General features: G+C 45.5%; 1 protein-coding gene across 1 annotated transcript; it reads left to right on the plus strand.

Moving 5' to 3' along the window:
* Positions 1 to 34: 34 nt before the first annotated feature.
* On the plus strand, positions 35 to 20,031 carry SRPX2 (sushi repeat containing protein X-linked 2; the record flags this gene model as incomplete). Its single annotated transcript, XM_081336425.1, has 11 exons — positions 35 to 50; positions 2,625 to 2,795; positions 10,899 to 10,985; positions 12,571 to 12,762; positions 13,781 to 13,957; positions 15,036 to 15,162; positions 15,250 to 15,371; positions 15,954 to 16,133; positions 17,503 to 17,636; positions 17,759 to 17,880; positions 18,772 to 20,031. The coding sequence occupies 11 exons, from the start codon at positions 35 to 37 to the stop codon at positions 18,950 to 18,952; spliced, it is 1,509 nt and encodes a 502-aa protein (XP_081192551.1). The 3' UTR covers positions 18,953 to 20,031.

Raw genomic sequence — 20,031 nt, forward strand, 5'->3', positions numbered from 1 at the left:
CGAGGCTGGTTTGCGGGGGAAAAAAAAGGCGAGGATGCTTTGCTTGCACCGTGAGATGGCGCCAGTCCACCAGCAGCGGCGGATTTCAGAGTTTCGGCGCTTTAAAAGTTCAAAACGGGCTCAGGGACCCCAAGGGAGACCAGTTTTGTCTCGGTTTTGTTTTGTTTTGTTTTGTTTTCCAAACGGGGCTCGATAATAATAATAATAATAATAATAATAATAATAATAATAATAATAATAATAATAAGAAGAAGAAGAAGAAGAAGAAGAAGAAGAAGAAGAAGAAGAAGAAGAAGAAGAAGAAGAAGTTGGAAGGGACCTTGGAGGTCATCTAGTCCAACCCCCTGCTCAGGGAGGAAACCTTATACCATTTCAGACAAATGGCTGGCCAGCCTCTTCTTAAAAACTTCCAGGGTTGGAGCATTCACAGTTTCTGGAGGCAGGTTGTTCCACTGGTTAATTGTTCTAAATGTCAGGAAGTTTCTCCTTAGTTCTAAGTTTGCTTCTCTCCTTGACTAGTTTCCATCCGTTGCTTTTTGTCCTGCCTTCAGGAGCTTTGGAAAACAGCTTGACTCCCTCTTCTTTGGGGCAGCCCCTGAGATATTGGAACACTGCTATCATGTCACCCCTCGCCCTACTCTTCGTTAAACTAAAAAGGTAAAGGTTCCCCCGCACATGCGTGCTAGTCGTTTCCGACTCTAGGGGCCGGTGCTCATCTCCATTTCATAGCCGAAGAGCCAACGCTTGTCCGAGGACGTCTCCGTGGTCATGTGGCCGGCATGACTAGACGCCAAAGGCGCACAGAACGCTGTTACCTTCCCACCGTAGTGGTCCCTATTTTTCTACTTGCATTTTTACGTGCTTTCGAACTGCTAGGTTGGCAGAAGCTGGGACGAGTAACAGGCACTCACTGCTACGCGGCACTCGGGATTCGACCCGCCAAACTGCCGACCTTCCGATCGACAAGCTCAGCGTCCTAACCCACTGAGCCACCGCTTCCCTTAAACTAGACATACCCAATTCCAGCAACCGTTCCTTGTATGTTTTAGCCTCCAGTCCCCCTGATCATCTTTGTTGCTCTTCTCTGTACCCTTTCCAGAGTCTCGACATCTTTTTTACATCGTGGTGACCAAAACTGGGTGCAGTATTCCAGGTGTGGCCTTACCAAAGCATTGTAAAGTGGTATTAGTACTTCACGTGATCTTGATTCTATCCCTCTGTTAATGCAGCCTAGCACCGTGTTGGCTTTTTTGGCAGCTGCAACACACTGCTGGATCATATTGAAGTGATTGTCTACTAGGACTCTAAGATCCCTCTCACAGTTCCTACTATTGAGCAAGGTATTTTGCATCAACAGCTGCAAAAATTCCTCTCGGGTCTGCCGAGTTTTCCCCCCTCTTGGCAGAATCCAGCTCCTCCTTTAAAATTTCAAAAGAGCGCCTGTCCCGACCTGATTCCCAGGCATTTTTTTGCAATTATTCGTCTCATGAGCCGTCTTCTTTATTTTGTTCTTGATTAGATCATCTTACAGTAGTCCGGGCTACTTGTTTTGTTTATTGCTTTTAGCTAGTTTCTCCCACCCACCCCCCTTTGTCGTTTTGTACGCCGTCCAGGATGAGTTGGGCAGCCCGTACGTTTAAATAAACAAGCGAGCGAACAAATAAATAAAGATTTCCTCCCGGGCTTCCTCCGTCCTTCTGCCTCTTAAGGTTGGAGGCGGTGGTTTCGTCACAGAATAACCGAATGGGAAGGGACCTTAGAGGTCTTCTAGTCCAACCCCCCCCCCAAACGGGAGACAGTCTCTAGTCTATACCATTTTGGACAAATAATTGTCCAGTGTCTTCTTAAAAACCTCCAGTGTTGGAGCACCCATACCATCTGAAAGCAACCCTAAGGAGAAACTTCCTGACAGTTAGAACAACTAACAATTAACCAGTGGAACGACTTGCCTCCAGAAGCTGTGAATGCTCCAACACTGGAGGTTTTTAAGAAGAGACTGGACAGCCATTTGTCTGAAATGGTATAGGGCAGGGGTAGGCAACCTTGGCTCTTTCATGACCCGTGGACTTCAACTCCCAGAATTCCTCAGCCAGCATGCTGGCTGAGGAATTCTGGGAGTTGAAGTCCACGGGTCATGAAAGAGCCAAGGTTGCCTACCCCTGGTATAGGGTTTCCTGCCTGAGCAGGGGGTTGGACTAGATGACCTCCAAGGTCCCTTCCAACTTATTATTATTATTATTATTATTATTATTATTATTATTATTATTATTATTATTATTATTATTATTATTATTATTATTATTATTATTATTATTATTATTATTATTATCCCATTCGGCGCTTAGAGTTTCTCCCAAACGTGAAAGCTGAGCTGTCAAGCTTCCCACGCTGTTGTACTTAAAAAGTTCAAAGAAGAAGCACGCCCGGCTGGCCGCTTTGATCTTGCAACCATCCCTTGGCACACGTCAAGACATCTTCCGGGCTGCACATCTGGAAAGACTCCCGACCGGTCCTTGCCTGCCTTTGCAACCCTGCAGCTGTTTGAGCCTCTTTAGGAAGTGTGTTTTTCAGCCACCGCGCCGCCACTTCGCTCTTTCGCCCCCCCCCCCCACCTCTCCTTAAAGCAGACTCTGGACAGCCTCGGCTGCCCCCACATCTGGGCAGCATTAGCCCAGCCTCTGACCTGTCAAAGAACAGGCTGCTGCTTGCTTTGCAGGCGAGTTTGCAGAGAGTTAAGACGGATTTCCTGGATGGCGTGAGAGAAAGGAACGAGGAAAGATCGCTACAGGAGACGGGTAAGGGTGGTGGGGGTGACTTTTCTTCCTGTACAAAGTTCTGCAGTCAAAGTTTTGTTTTGTTTTGTTTAAGAAAGCCGTCCATCATTCAGACGTTTTTCGGAAGAGGCGGCGTGGTTAAAATCAGAAAGAAGGCAGTATTTAACCTATGGCAGTATTAGGGATGGAAGCTTAACAGAGAGACACCCGACCTAAAATTAAGGAGAAATTTCCTACCAGTGAGAACAATTAATCAGTGGGACGACTTGCCTTCAGAAGTTGTGGGTGCTCCCACACTGGAGGTTTTTTAAGAAGAGGCTGGACTGCCATTTGTCCGGAATAGGGTTAGAGTTTCCTTCTTTGAGCAGGGGGGATGGACTGGAAGACCTCCAAGGTCCCTTCCAACACTGTTCTTCTGTATCCTGTAAGACTCGCTGACCTAGTGAGGCTGGTTAGAGAATTGTTCAGAATTATGTGATAGTGTCATTTTTTTTTAGTGTGAGTTTGGTGGGTGTTACCCATTTTGAGGTGCGGGTGTGTAGTGATGCTGAATGGGTTTATCACCTTGGATTAGAAAATGCTGGAGTCTTTGTTTCTCCTTTCCCCAACTTGGATTCTCTAAATGTCCGAGTACAGTCCAGCCCATTTGGTACAATCCAACTAAAGGACCCAGATTGTTGGGGGCAATAAGCTGACTTTGTAATAATGCCGCTTGGGGGTGTGTGAAAGCCCTAACAAGCAGGCATATACATAGAATGAAGGCTACTGCTAAGCTTGTAAGCTGCCCTGAGTCTTCGGAGAAGGGCGGGATATAAATGTAATAAAAATAAAATAAATAAAGGGCTTGGAGTCCAGACAGGCTGGTTTATTTATGCAATGGGACAAATGGTGCTTTCCAAGTCCGTTTCGCAATGCAGCTTAATATGAGCTTTGCGGTGGACAGGAAAATACTCTTGTTACTCACAGTAAGGCAATCAGAAGGAGCAACGGTTTTTTTGTTTTTAAAAAAAGAAAAACAATTGGAAGTTAAAATCAATTATGTCTTCTGGAGCAGATCAAAGGCTTTGCAGGAAAACAAACGTGTTTAGATTTGTGTTCTCTGCCCTGTTCCTCACCAACAATCCCAGAATTTAGGCAAAGAGTTAGTTGGTTCTAGCTAACTTAGAAAGTGGATTTAATATTCTCATGGAGCATTTCCTCTTTGGATAATAATGTGAATCATGAGCTATTGTGTGTGGCGTTTTTTTTTATCCATTTGAGTTTCTGCCCTTTAATTTTTCCTGCAGCCTCTTTATAGGAGAAGTCCTTTCAAACTGCCTTCCTCTTTACGTGCAAGTATTTATTTAATGCAATTGCTTGTGTGCTGCCCCCTTAAGCATGGAGTAAGCATGTGCTTTAACTTGCGGTAATGATCTACCATTTGGGTGGGTAACTCTTCGGTCCTGGGTGGGTTTCCTACTTTCTCAGGAGGGGATCAGCTTGATGGAGTCTCTCCAACAGAACCTGTTGGGATTTGTTTTCAATACCCACCTAGCCGAGATCTGAAATTCAGAACTTGAAAAGGTAAACTATTAAAAAGTTCAGGAAAGATCCTTGGTTTTGCGTGTCTCCCTCCCTTCTCCCTCTGTCACATGAGTAAATGTGCAGAGCGAATTTACATCTTTTACACAGTCATTCTCCTTGCCCCTCTCTTGTAGTAACCTCAAGCCTTTTTTTTCCTTGGTTTTAGATTGACTTACCAACTACAAAGGCATGCTGATATTTCTATGCTGGCTGCAACCTTCCTCTGAACGCAGAGATGTTTCAAGAGGCATCGCTCGTCTTCCTGCTTCTCTGGCCCAAATTGGTGTCCTCCACATGGCATGCAGGCGAGTACTGAGTAGCCACAACTGTGGAGGGAGATGGAGGACTACAACAGCCCAATGTCTTGGGGGAGTCCATGATAACATATTCAGATCAATCCTGGCGCTGTTTCTGTTATGTACAGAGATGCCATCTTTAAGGCTAAGGAGAAATTTCCTAACAGTGAGAAACAATTAACCAGTGGAATGGCTTGCCTTCAGACGTTGTGGTTGGTCCATCACTGGAAATTTTTGAAAAGAGATTGGACAGCCATTTGTCTGGAATGGTATTGGGTCTCCTGCTTAGCAGGGGGTTGGACTAGAAGACCTCCAAGGTCCCTTTCAATTCTCTTACGGCTGCAGATGCAGAGACCAAGGGTGGACAAACTGGACCACACGTGAGCCTCAGTCTCATTTCTGCAACCACCAACACCCCAAGCCTCTTGAAATAATGCTACTGATAACAATGAAACAGCAGTGCAATTTTGGTTGTTTGGCGGCATGGGGAACACTTATTGCAACGTAAATTTTAACAAAGCATGGTTATAACGAATCCTAGCTTAGCATGATGTACAAACCAGTCATGTATAAATAAGATGACCACATGGTAGTCTCTCCCTGCTGGATAATAGGTCAAGATTAACCAAATGAATCAATTGTCCAATTTTACAATGGGACAAAAGTATATATATGACCCAACTCTGTCTGGTCTTGGCAAAGCCACATCTACCTGGAGAACACCTGGGATGTATTTCTGCTCCAAAGGAGCTAGTCAAAGAAATTCGAGAAGTTAAGCAATGGAAGGGTAGCTTCAAATAGGCATCACACATTCTTTAGCCCCCAAACTAAATCTGGAATACTACTCTGACAGGATAAGAGAGACAGAAACACGTAAGCATATGGGTCTGGGGCCATCTCTTCAGATGAGTAAATATAGTTCTTCCCACGCCACAGCTTTCCTGTGGTCACAGGATCAGATGCTATATTTTTGTAAAAGTTTCCATGCCTCACTTCAGGCCAATGGGAGAGTTTTTGGCAAATGGCCAGTCTACAGCGGTTAGACACAAGTGTGTGTGTGTGTGTGTGTGTGTAGGGGGAATCGCTCATTTCCCCTTCCTTAGCAAATTTTGCCTGTATGCCTTATTAAAAATCCATCCATTGCTTGCTCGCAACAGCTAACAAGCAAATATTCTCAGGGGCGCCCTTTTTCCCTCTTCGGTGGATTTCAAGGTTTTGGAAACATTGCTGCCGATGTGTTTGGCTCATTGTACATGAGGCTTAAAAGACCTTGCCTCTTCTTTTAAGTCCCAGTTTTCTAGACTGAGAAAGAGTTTGCTGGGTCAAAGCAGCTCCGTCATACTCTGTATCCAAGCTGTGTTCTTTTGATTAACAGAGAGCTGGTTAAATAACAGAATATAACAAAATAACAGAGTTGGGAGGGACCTTGGAGGTCTTCTAGTCCAACCCACTGCATAAGCAGGAGACACTGTACCATTCCAGACAAGTGACTGTCCAGTCTCTTCTTAAAGGCCTCCAGTGATGGCGCACCCACAACTTCTGGAGGCGAGTCGTTCCGCTGATTAATTGTTCTGACTGTCAGGAAATGTCCCCTTAGTTCTAGGCTGCTTCTCTCCTTGATGAGTGTCCATCCATTGATTCTTGATGATGATTAATCAGTTCACTGACTAATGATGAAATAATGATCCTTAATCAATTCACTGAATATTCAAATGAAGCTGGATGAAATTCGACCATGGCTGTGGAATTCAGTAGAAACTCTGCCAAGTAAGTAGGATAGCCCGAGATACTTTAAAACAGAATTTCTGAGTCACTGCAAAGAGCACGGTCATTCCAAATATGCCACCTGACAATTGTCAACAAACCTTTAGTCTAGCTAGCCTCAGATCTGGCACAATATTTGTCCCTTTCTTTGACTCTAAACCAGGAGTCCCGAACCCCTGGGCCACACAGCTGTTGTTCGTCTCTATTTACAGCTTCTCCCCAGTTGATGATGATAACTTTATTGTCACTTTGAATGTACACCAATCGGCATACATCAAAATGAAATTTCGTTGCATACAGCTCTCAAAGGGTCACCACCTCCGATATATACTCCTTGTTCGTGGCCCGCTCAAATTTCACATTGTCCATTTTAGTCTCTAGGGAGTGAACGATGGCAAACAGGACAGATGGAAATGGGGCTCCATGTGGATTAGCCCTCAAATTCGCTTGTATTCTGACAACCTCGCCTTCTTTCCTTTTTCTGATGCTGACTCTTCCACCTTTTCCTTTAAGAGGCCTTGCTTCTTTTCACCCCTGGAGCACGCTGCCGCCACCACCAACTCCTCCAAAAGCCTCTCTCTCTTCCTCTGGGCCTGCCGACAGCCTCATCCAGTTCCTTCGCTCCATAAGCTCCAGGTCCTCTCCTCCTCTGCCTCCTCTGGAAACAGCCCTGATTTGCAATACAATCCATCACTAGGCCAGCAGTCAGATCTTGCTGCTGGTAGAACAAATTCAAACAGCGCCAACGACTTTTAACGGTCTCACCAACAGTTCCAAAACAACTGGAAACTCACCATGCCAGAAAAGATTGTCGGTCGTATGTCGTATGTTACCTTAGTTCCACCATGTTGCTCAAACACATTAAAATCTTCCTGATCATGTGGCCTATAGCCCTTACTATCCCTCCCAAAACTATTTGCCTTCAAGAGCCAATGCAGCCGCAGCCATTCCAGGCGCCGCCATCTTGATGAAAACATCACTGCCCCAGCTCCACCTCAGATCATCAGGCATTAGATTATCATAGGAGCGCAAACCCTACTGGACACTGAGCAGGTGAGGGATCTAGGTGGCATGCTCCTTGTCCCTCCCCTCCCATCTGTGGAAAAAGTGTCTTCCATGAAACCGGTCTCTGATGCCAGAAAAGTTGCCGCTGCTTTAAGGAGTGGACTTTAAAAAAAAGTGTTCTGACCTGTAGAGATGGAGGTCAAGGATATGAAGGGACCGTGTGCAGCAAACTGCCTGCCTTAGTATCCTGTTATCCGCATGTCTATGAGCTCATTCCAATTTGCCAAGGACTGCCAGGAACCAGCTAGATATGAGAGACTCTGCCCTGGCTGGGATGTTCAGATGTTCTCTAAGATTGACTAGGGAGTACACCAATAAACAATGCTTTTGCTGTGCGTTATTTCCTGCTTGTTAAAACTGTATAAAAGACAATAAACTCTGCGCAGGCAGACAGACATTTTGGGACACCCTGCGATGACTGGTCTCTGAATCCGACACTGACCCAGTTCACCCATGAGAGCATAAGCCCTGGTACCACTGCTTCAATAGTAGTGCATAAAGTCTAGGTGGTGAGAGCAGAGTTTGCCAGCATTGTGTGCTAGGGACATCCCTGACATTTGGGGATGTTGACTTTTGTGTCCTCTTCTTAGCCGAAGTTGCATTACAAACAGCTGATGGTCTATTGTCGTAGCAAGCTGAGTCTGCTCGTTGCAACCTTAAGGAAGAGATCCTGCTTTTAGCCTGGACCAATTCAGCACTGTGCACAGATTTCCAACGCTAAGCTGGAGCCGAATAGGAGAGAACAATTTCTGCATTCCACAGAGGCGGCTCTGTGACAACCGTATTTATGAATTCTACAAACACAACGACTGTATTTCTCAAGAAGGCTGACTCAACCCTTTCCTTGCAGAAGGTGGTAAAGCAGACATCAGACATCCCCTTGAGGCTGGTGGCCTGGAAATTGAATGCCAGAGGAATTTTGAGTGGGAAACGAATAAGCCGTGCACTTTTTAAGGTCTTTGATCCTCTTAGTATCTAGAGTAGAACTGGTTCATCCAGTGCTTTTTTTGTAAAAGAAAAAGGTGCCGGAACTCACACATGTCATACAACCCGCCTTGCCTACCCTACACGTTTCCATTCAAAAAAGCTACCAGAACTCCGTTCTGAGCGTTCTATGAGAAAAAAAGCCCTGGGTTCATCTGCTTCTCTCTCAGAGCCACGGAGAACATCTTAACCAGAACAATCTAGAAAAACAAAACTGCCCATTCCAGTCAGATTCCCCAAACAATAAAATAATACTTTTATTCAGATGAAGCAAGATGGCCTGTTTTCAAGAGTTTCCAAACCGTTTTTAGGGGGTCTGAGTAGCATGCTTTGTAGCCCTTGTGGAATTGCACTGTGATGCTCACCCTAGGGTTTGTGGCATCCAGCCCACACCGAGCCTCCGCGTCCTTCCACTTAGGAGCACAATGAGACTACTCTCAAAGCAAGCCAAACATCTGGCATTTGGCTTAGCAGACACAGAGTTTCAGGACAAAAATAAAACAGGCCTCATTTCAATCACGTGTAACTAAAATTAGATGAAAAAGCACAGGATTACTTGCAAGAGGGAATCGCAATGACTCAGAAAATAGAACCAGCCATGGAAAAGATGACTTGTATCACGTAGAATGGGAAGTAACCCAAAAGAAGCGTCACCTCCTTGGGTTAAATTCCATCGACCGGTGCTTCCTAATCCACTCAGGGTCCAAATCAGTTTTCTGCAGTTTGCCACTGAAATTATTTCTCTCCCTCGTGTTCTGCTGAAACTTCACAAAAGTGGCAAAGGAAACAATAAAGAAACGGGCTTCAGATCAATCCTGGGACATTCTTAGGAGTGTTCCTTCTTTTAGTGATGGGATGAACACTCTGGGAAAAGACCGGGTGTGTGTGTCAGCTATAGCTTCTCTTTTCCCCCCAAACTGAAATCCCATTAAGTAGGACCACAGTTTTCCCAGACTAAGAGAAGTTTGAAGGTACTTCATCTATGCAGACAATACCAGAAATTGCTTTAGTACTGAGTTTTAAACTAATGAGGGTGAGGGGGGGTATTTTCTATTGCTACAGTATTTTCAGGTCTTCCATGGATGGAGTTTATAGTCATACAAGAGAAATGCCTTGGGCTAACTGTGCTGACCACCACAACACTGTGGAGTCATCTAGAGGAGCAAAGGATCCTACTGGGACTTCCTTATCCATGAATAAAAAGCTCTCCTCCTGTTAGCTGGTTTTGCAGAACATGCTAACCCCTTCGTGGTTTGTGGCTTTGCGTAATGTATGAATCCAGCCTACTGGATCAATCAGCCATGGTTAAGCAAACCACACCTTGGCACAGCAAGCAGTTCCAGGCATTGGAAGAAGTCCATTTGGAAAGTCATGGGCCCACAATGTGAGCTCCATGAATAGATTTAAGTTCTGCCTTGGCTAACTCTGTTTCCAAGTGACTCCTGCGGCTTCATAGATAAGAATGCGCTTAATCTACGGTTGCTGATGGGGAAAATGGTATTCCTCCTTTTCTGCGTAGATTGTTGTTGTTGTTAGCTGCGAAGTCGTGTCCAACTCATCGTGACCCTATGGACAACGTTCCTCCAGGCCTTCCTGTCCTCTACCATCTTCTGGAGTCCATTTAAGCTCACGCCTCCTGCTTCAGTGACTCCATCCAGCAACCTCATTCTTTGTTGTCCCCTTCTTCTCTTGCGCTCAAACTTTCCCAGCATGAGGCTCTTCTCCAGTGAGTCCTTCCTTCTCATTAGGTGGCCAAAGTATTTGAGTTTTGTCTGCATAGATATGCAACAGCAAAAACTGTTCTGAACTGTTTTCCCTTTTTGAAACTAGTACACCAATACATGCAACATATTCATTTTGGCTCTCTAATATGAAATTTACTCAATTGCCTTGGGTGGTCAAAAACGTAACTTTACAAAGTCACCTTGATTACGGCACAAAATGTTGAAAAGTAAAAGTAAAAGACTTTGGGTTATGTTCCTTTCCTTTGGTTTTGAAAAGGGGGGAAACTAAACAAAAAATCAAGAACGGAGGTCCTCAAACTAACAACAGTTCCAATTCAAAACCAGTTAATTTTTTTAAAAAAATGCATTTTTCACATCTGGTCTGGCCACATTCTGTTGCTCGTTACCCAGTTCAGCTCCATCCTATTATTTACCACTGTTCTGATGGGAGATAGTCATTGTGAATATCCGAAGGGAGACAGCCTGCCTTGCTCTCTCCCTTCAGGATAGCATCTCCTGGTTCCCAGATATTGACTGCTGATGGTTGGTCTTCAATCTGTTAAATTCATTTATTCAGCAAGACTCATAAATTATGTCTTTCCTCTGAGTAGTGAGACATTCCAGTGACACAGATCCCCAGTAGCATTCAATCATACGTGGTTATTGGACATGGACTATTTTGACGAAGATCTTTCCGTAGGTTTTAATGGTTTACTTTTCTCCCCCAGGGTCTAGGTATGCCCCTACAGAAAGTCAAACGGACGACAACGTGTATCTTACAGAAGCCGCCAATGTTCCTGCTCCAGATCATCAAGGTACCCACTGCCATTCTGAGCTTTATTGTCCTGAGACCCCAACAGGGTCAGATCTGGTCCTTCCACCTGGCTGGAGTGTACCTTCTTTGTGGTGTCATCAAGAGATGCTTGCAAGGAACTAAATTGCACGTAGACTTGGCCATTTAAAGTTCTTTGCAACATTGTGCCAATCAAGTAGATCTATTAGGGGACACATGATTTAGGCTCCTGAAAACGTGAAGCTGGTCTTATCCCCAAGTTTACAGTGTTGGGGTGACTTTCTCTTATAGCTGTTGATGATGTAAGTTCTCACTTGGAATTTCCTTCTTGGAAGACCAAAATAGGACGGTTGCTCAAAACCACCATCAGTAGACTTCCTTCTTTCCCCCAAAAGACTAACCCCCTGGCCACCCATGGGATCCTGTGGGGACCATTAGTAGCTACAATTTGTGACTGGGAAGCTCCAGCAGAAAAGTAGAACTGATCTTCAGAGGAGAAACTAATAATCCAGACAAAAGTCATTTACTGTGGTTCTCAAATTCAGGATGAAATGTCTAATTAGGGACAGATGGTTGGGGAAATGTCAAAGCTATAGCCACTTCTGTAGATCTTTATTTTCAGACCAGGGACATTTTTAAAGAAGAAGAGAAATCTATTTAACAGGCAGGGAGCACCTTCCACTTATCATTACATCACAACATGTCTCCACATATTGTGGTCAGGAGTTTGCTCCTTGATTAGCCTATAGGCATGATTCATAGACTCAGTCAAATCCACTATCTCCTCTTGCAGGAATTTCTGTTCAGAATAGACAATAAACCAAACAGAGTGCAAGGAAATTATGATGATGGCAATCCTTCCTCTCTTTTTCTAGTGTTATGGTGAAACCATTATCTACTTCAGGGGTGTCAAACTCAATTTCATTGAGGGCCGCATCAGCATTGCGGTTGCCCTCAGGGGGCCGGGTGGGTATGGCCAGGGTGGGCGTGGCCTACTGGGTGGGCGTGGCTAGAGTGCATATGGCCTACTAGGTGGGCATGGCCAGCTCTACATCGTTCGCATTGAGGGTGCCTATGGGGGCCTGGGCAGGAGTGGGACAGATCTGAGGGTCTCTGGCAGAAGGAGGGTCTCTGGGCCAGGGCCAAGGCAGTGGGGGCCGTTCCCTCACTGTTTCCAGGATGGCTTCGCGGGCCGCATGAAACCACTTCGCGGGACGGATCCGGCCCTCGGGCCTTGTGTTTGACATGTCTGATCTACTTAATTTTATATACACTACATGCTACCTTTTCCAATTTTCGTTCCATCCATAAGTTGCAATGAAATGAAGCTATGCCAGACAAAGAACCAAACAACAAGCCATTATTAATATTAGTTGACAACATGGGACACAATGGACCCACACGGGATGGCCACTACTGTAAAGGCGGCCTCGTTTTTCACCTCCATCTTATTGTCAAAACTGGAACAGATAATTCTACAGAAGCAAGTGATGCCTGAGATCAGGGGTAGCCAACCTTGGCTCTTTCATAAAAGAGCCAAGGTTGCCTACCCCTGCCTGAGATCATAAAGAGATCTTCTTTATTAGCTTCACTTTTCCTCTCTCTAGTTCCTCAGTGGTGTCATCCATTAATCATTTACAATGGGGAGGCCACCTGCTATTCACCCCGTGGAGGAAATTACCGCAGTAGCCTGGGGACACGCTGTGCCCTCTCCTGCAACCGTGGGTATCGCCTGATCGGTCCGAGGTCTGTGCAATGCTTATTGAACCGCCACTGGTCTGGGATTATCTACTGTAGACGTGAGTATTCACTGAAATTCCCCTCTGAAAACAGTCCCCACCAAAACCAAAATAACCCATGATCAGTTGGCTGTATATGTATCCAAAGTTTGAGGTTTTGCAAATCAAGCAGACAAGAGTTTGGCTTATGGATTATAATAGCCCATAATTTATGCCACATGAGAGGTTGGGAAAATAGCCCAGATTCACACACTACGATATCACAATGGATATCTAAAATCATACTATAGTGCAATGTCTGGACAAGATTTCTTTAGAAAAAATACTTGAACTCGTCCTTTTTCCAATCTTTCCAGGAATACGTTGGCCTAAATTTTCACTGTAGAAGGACTAGTAGTCTCTTGGCCTTTTTGGAAAATTGGATTAGAGCCCCCATTTACAGAACCATGCCACCAGACTCTTAAAGGACAAGATTTAAGCACTATGCAACTGGATGAAAATTTCAGCCAGTCCATTTTGCCTAACTCCTGGAAGAAATTTCTCTAATAATGGTCTCTCTTCCAACTATAGAGTGAAGTGCTAAACAACCTTGAATTGATACTACATTTTCATTACAAAGTGAAGGCATTAGCTCTGGGTGCAAAGCATCCTGAAAAGCAGGGAAGAAACAATCAAGGAGGTATTCCAACAAAAAATTAGGACCCAGTTCAAGTTCATTATAGGAGATGAACAAGTTGAGCCTGAGGGTGGGGTCAAATGCACCATCAGTCTGGAGTCTCTACGCCCCCTTAAGTCCAGCCCCACCCCAAAATCCGTTGTTTTTTTTTTCTGGCACCAATTCGCCTTCACCATTAGCAGTTCAGATTCTTGTTTATGGTTGTATGAAATAAACTTGCAGTACTTTTTAATTCTATCCTGGTTTCTGATTTCTTTGCACCCGACATTCATTGAGCGATGCTGGCTCAATTGTTCAGTCTCAATGCAGTCTGTTTTATAGCAATTGGAGAGGAGATTACGGAATTGCTTATAAAGTGGGATATAACTCAGTAAATAATGTTTAGATTCTATCTCTTTGCAGAGTTGCGGTGTCACACATTGCCAGCACTTCAGCATGGGTCATACCACTGCTCCAATGGAGTGAAGGTTGATTCTCACTGTGACTACAGTTGCCAACTGGGGTATCATCTGGAAGGTGACCACAGGCGTACGTGCATGGAAGACGGGCGCTGGAGCGGTAGCGTGCCAATTTGTGTAGGTAAATTCTCACCCTTCCAGGGCTGTCCTCCTTCCAGCCTAAGTCCAAAAGGAGAAGTCGGCTTGGCCCACCTACGGCTCATAAATGTGAAACAGTTGCTCCAAACTGGAGCCGAGCATCTTTATTTCTCCAAAGCCACCCTTGTCTCAAAGGTGCTTTTCTGAAGGCAACTGGACTTTCTTGGGCGTTTTCCTTGAAAATATTTTGCTCCTCAAATGAATATAAAGATTTGTTGCAAACTTAAGCTCTCTACAAGAATCTGAATTACTAATGGTCCAAACAAATTGATGCTAGGTAAGAGTCAGTTGAATTCAATGTGGGTGGAGCTTAGATCTCTTGTAGGCATGAAGAGATTCGAGACTGCTGACACGTTTGACCCCCTCCCTCAGGCTCAGCCTGGTCATCTACACCAGTTGCCTTTTGGAAAAGCACCTTTGGGACAACCACGACTTGGATGATTGAGAATCTCCCCAGATTCTAGTATATAAAAGACAACAATGGTGACTGCTGGGGTATGGGGTATTTGGGAGGATGCTGAATATCTACCGTATCATTCTCTTCTCTTCTCCAAATCCACAAAAACAGCTTTGAGTTGGTCATGGTCATCCTCAAAACAGAAACACCATATGAAACAATTGGTGGGCTCGCTCACTGATCCAAGAGGCACAACATTCACATTGTCCTGCCTAGCAATATCTATTCTAATTTTTTTTTGTTTTTTTAATCCTTAAAATACCTGAGTGTTGGTCATTGGGGAGAGCTGCAAAACCATCATGACATGATTCCGTTGTTCCGTGTAAAGGCAATCCTAACTCAACAACCATTTTGGCACCAGTGATGCAGTCACTAAGCAAAACATCCTGTGATTATGATAGACTGACTCCACTTCCCATTCAGTTGTTAAGCAAGTCACTGCGGATCATTCACCGAGAGGTCATTTGATCGCAACTTGCCATTTTTACTGCTAAACAGGCAGTTGTTAAATGAGGTGTCTTTGGATTGAAACAGCAGGGAAATAATTAGCAATTCTGTTGCCTGCCTCTTTCCATGAAATTCTTCTCCCATTCTTCCAAAATAGACATAGACCCCCCTCAAATCCGGTGCCCAGATTCTCGAGAACGAACAGCAGAGCCTGGCAAATTGACCACCACAGTTTATTGGGATCCACCCCGCGCGAAGGATTCGGCTGACGGCGTCATCAAAAAGTGAGCTCAGTGGGGACACTAAAGGGTTCAAGGAAGTCTGCTTTGTGGTGACCCTATGCTAAAAGCCTTTCTGTCGTTGGAGTCCAGACTGAAACGCCGGGGCCCAGAACCAGGATCTGAGTTTTCAGAAGGAGACCATCTTATTCGCTATGCTGTCTATGACCGGGCGCACAATCGAGCCACCTGCAAGTTTTTGGTGAGGGTCCGAGGTGAGGACACGAGAGGGCAATGGTCTAAAATTTGACAGGACATCCCTTTTTCCTTCAGGCTGCTATCATTACCAACATGCCTGTGGTCATGTGTTTTGTGGGGTCCCATAGTTGGATTCGTACACCGTGTTAAGGTATAGCATGATAGAATAGCCTACTAGTAGGGTACAGTGAAGATACTGGAGTAGGAAATCCAGCTAACAGGTCCATCTCACGGATGGTGACTTTAAGCTTCTCAAGAACTTAGCCTGTATCTCATAGGATTGTCACTATCAGGGGAAAAAATGGGAGAGAGAGTGCTTTAAACACCACCTCCTATGGGAAAGGGTATGTCTGTCTTGAGAACGAAGATGCTAATAAAATGGTTGATTTGGTTTTGGCCCACCCAATAGGAACCCAACCTGGCATTGGTAGCTTCCTTGATTACACTTTCCGTAAGAGATAGAGCACGACTAGAGGGAGTTGCCTGTAACCATCCGGGCAGGCATCTCTACAGCTTCTCCAGGGATCTTCTGAAGGGTTGGGTTTTTGTTGAGCCCAGGAGTCCTTCTCATTTGAGGCCACTGACTTTCCCTTCTCCAGTGAGTCGCTGTCCCACCTTGAAGGCGCCCGAACATGCCTATCTCAGCTGCACTTCAGCAGGGAACAATTATGGTGCCGTCTGCGAATACCAGTGTGATGGAGGCTACGAACTAGAGGGTACCCGTTCACGGGTCTGCCTGTCCAGCCGCCAGTGGTCTGGTTCTCAGCCCAGCTGCACCCGTGAGTAAATCTAGGATTTGAGACAAAGGGGGCCGTGCAGAACAACACAAAGGATTCTTGGTGATTCAATTTTAAGAGCCTGAATTCAGCTCTGATCCTGCTCTCAACTTCAGTCTGTTGCAGAAGTCCTGGCAGCAGGAAAAACAATCAAGCCATGCCCCCAAAGGGAGGCAACTGGACTTGTTTTTAAATTTTAAATTTCAAATTTTAATCCCATTTATATCCCGCCCTTCTCCGAAGACTCAGGGCGGCTTACAATTTTAAAGCACAAATTAATGTGCTTAGCAATAGCCTTCATTCTATGTATATGCCTGCTTATTAGGGCTTTTGCCCCCCCCCCCCAGAGGCATTATTACAAAGTCAGCTTATTGCCCCCAACAACCTGGGTCCTCATTTTACCTACCTCGGAAGGATGGAAGGCTGAGCCTGGTGGGATGCGAACCTGCACTAATTGCAGGCAGCTGGTGTTACTTAAGGAGGCATCAGCCCACTGCGCCACCAAGGCTCCTTTTCTTGGAAGACCATTCACTTCTCATCCAAGAAGCTTTTTTCAGTTCAAAGGTTCAGAAGCTTCTTGGATGAGAAGCGAAATGTCTTCCAAGAAAAACGAGAAAGTCCAGTTGCCTCCTGAAAAAAATACCACCTTTGGGACAACCACGACCTGGAGGACTGAGACTCTCCATAGAAATTAAGCCAAGCCAAAATTGATGGCATCAAAAGGGTCCAATTTCATCCATCCTGCCAGCTTGTGCTCTTTTGTTAAAAAAATAAAAAAATAAAAATGGTTTGTTGGACAACTCAACACTAAACCACCGCTAGCAAACAACAGTGGCTTTTGGTTTGCTTTCCCACAAAAGCTTTCCCTTCCAACACGGCCCAGCTAGTCAAACATTTTTGGGTGCCATTTGGATTAGAGCCGCTCAGGTAACTTGAGATGGAGCAGAGGAAGGAAAAATGAAAGGAACAAAAGAATCAACCTCTACTTCAGACATGTCAAACACAAGGCCCGGGGGCCAGATCCGGCCCGTGAAGTGGTTTCATGCGGCCCGCGAAGCCATCCTGGAAACAGTGAGGGAACGGCCCCCACTGCCTTGGCCCTGGCCCAGAGACCCTCCTTCTGCCAGAGACCCTCAGATCTGTCCCACTCCTGCCCAGGCCCCCATAGGCACCCTTGATGCCAACCATGTAGAGCTGGCCACGCCCACCCAGTAGGCCATACGCACTAGCCACGCCCACCCAGTAGGCCACGCCCACCCTGGCCATACCCACCCGGCCCCCTGAGGGCAACCGCAGTGCTGATGCGGCCCTCAATGAAATTGAGTTTGACACCCCTGCTCTACTTTGTCCTTTTTACACCCCCCCCTCCAAGCCATGCAAATCAACGTGGACGTCAACTCGGTCACAGGACTTTTGGATCAGTTTTATGAAAAGCGCCGGCTGCTGGTTGTCTCGGCTCCTGACGCCTCGGACCGCTACTACAAGATGCAGAATGCCATGTTGCAAGTAAGGCTGACCAAGGAGTTGGTCCCTTCCAGCCCTATGAGTCTATGATCTTCCCCAGGTCCCTGCTGCCTTCCAGAGCCCCAAGGCTCTGAGCTGCTATTTCGCTTGTTTCTCCATTGCAGCAAGCGACCTGTGGGCTGGAGGTGCGTCACGTGACTGTGATCGAACTGGTGGGCTTGCCACCTCATGACGTGGGGAGGATCCGGGAGCTCCAACTCTCCAAAAAGATAGTTGAAGAACTGAGGTGAGTGGGAACCAAACTACGACAAAATATGTCCTGCGTAGCCACAGGAACCAATTAGAAATCTCATTTGCCCTCTTGCGAGTTATCAGAAAAGTGAGAACTTATTAAAAAAAAAGCTTTTTTTTTTAAAAAAAAATGAGATGGTACCAGCAGAAGAGAATATTTGCAGCTCAGGGTTAAATTGGGTTCTTGGTGCTCTCTGAGCTTGGTTGTTTTCTTGCAGATGTTTCATTATGCAGCTAGGTAACATCTTCAGATGTTCCCTAGTTGAGAAATGAAGGGCCTGCAGGAAAACAACCAAGCTCAGAGATCATCAGGGACTCCAACACATATGGTACAATCAACTTATGGAACTCCCTCCCACTAGGTATAGTGAGAAAGGTTGAAGACCACTCAAGAACCACATCTGGCTCTCCAAAAGGGTGCAGTCTATTTTTGTTCCCGTCCAGCTCAAGGAGCATTTCTCAGCCTTGGCGACTTTAAGAGATGTGGACTTCAAGTCCCAGATTGCCCCAGCCAGCATGTCTATGATGTCCACATGTTCTGAGCTGTCCATACATCTTTTAAGTTGCCGAGGTTAAGAAACCCTGTTTGAGAGAGCAGCCCATCCGGGGAATCAATTTGCCTTTAATCTAAAAAAAAAAAGGGGGGGGGCAAGGCAGATTTGTGGAGGATAAGGCACAGATTTGGCTCAGCCTGCAGGCGCTGCTTGAGGAAGGACAAGAGGAACAAAATAGGCAGGTCTGACACTTCCCCCTCCTGCCCCCAGCAACTGAATTTCTCCAGCAACATCTTCTCTTGATGGTTTGCTATCTTCTCTAAGTGTCGGTTGAGCAAAAGAGCAGCTGACCTCATCGATATTTCTGCAAAACACTTTTTTTTTTCTTGCAGGCAGCTCCTGCACCTCACTCATTCTCGCTTCAACGTAGTGTTGATTGACAAATACGGCGTAGACCGTGACCGCTACATTCAGCCAGTGACGCCTGACGAGCTGTTCTCCTTTGTGGATATGTACCTGCTGAGCACTCAAGAACTGCTACAGCAAGAACAGAACAGGGACACGTGCGAGTGACAAGGAACTGCCTGGTTGCCTTCGGCCACCAACTTCAGCCAGGTGGCCTTGTTTCCCATTGGCCTTGGTTAGGGGTGAAACCGAAAAGCAGCAGTTGGATTTCAGTCAAGGTGGCAGCAGACGTTTCTTCTCTGATCCTGTCAGCAGGAAAGCAGCGTTCTCATGCCTGGTTAATATCTATCAATCTTGGAGGGACTGTTTCAAAGGAGATGCTTTCTCAAATCTACATTTTTTCCCCCATAAAGGCTCTTCTTGCCTGGATGATAATTCTCTTCCCCTCGTAAAGTAGGAAGTTGATGGGCGGACGTTGATGGGTGTAGTTTCCATTTCCCATCAACCTCAGCCAGCATGAGCAAGGATTTCCAGAGTTGTGGTTTCACATCTAGAGCACTTCAGTGCAAGACCAGCTCTAGCAATGAGATAACCAAGATAACTGGTGAAGAACAAGATCTTCTGAATTGTCCTTTCTGCTCTCTTCTTAGCTCAGCTCTTCTTTGGGCACATGCCCCAAAGGTAGGGCTCACCAAAAATTGAGTTTAATTACAAACTCATGAACTACATTTTTTTTAACCTAGCATCCTGGTCAATTATAAGCCAACGTTCCTGAGTTTGGGGCTCTTCAATCAGAGATGAACCAAGGCTAAAAATCACAGGGCTTTCCAGCTTCTTAAAGTAGTCGAGCTTACTACTACTATAAAAAAAGAAGATTTTGCAACTTGGATATGATGTCAGGGGAAGAGACCTTCCAAGAGACAGAGCGAGTGGAAACCAAGGAAGCAAATCTAGTTACAGGAGCTTATTTTGCTATGAGAACATCAAGGCTACAGGCAGAAGAAAACCAGTGCGAAAGAGAGGCTCTTTTAGCCTGACCTTTCCAACATGCTTCTCCATAGCAGTACTGACAACATAGCATGGACTTCCCAGAGCCCAGACTGATTTCCCCCGCCCCAGCTAATTTTTAGGAAGTTATCAAAAACAAGAGCTTTTTAAAAGCACATTTCAATAGCTTCACCTGTGCCTCTTGTTATGATTTCTCATTGTTTGGGAGAGTTGGATTGTATGCTTTTTTAAAAATGTGG

Source organism: Vipera berus (assembly GCF_964194415.1).
Source record: "Vipera berus genome assembly, chromosome: 11".
In the NCBI taxonomy this organism is placed as follows: domain Eukaryota; kingdom Metazoa; phylum Chordata; class Lepidosauria; order Squamata; family Viperidae; genus Vipera; species Vipera berus.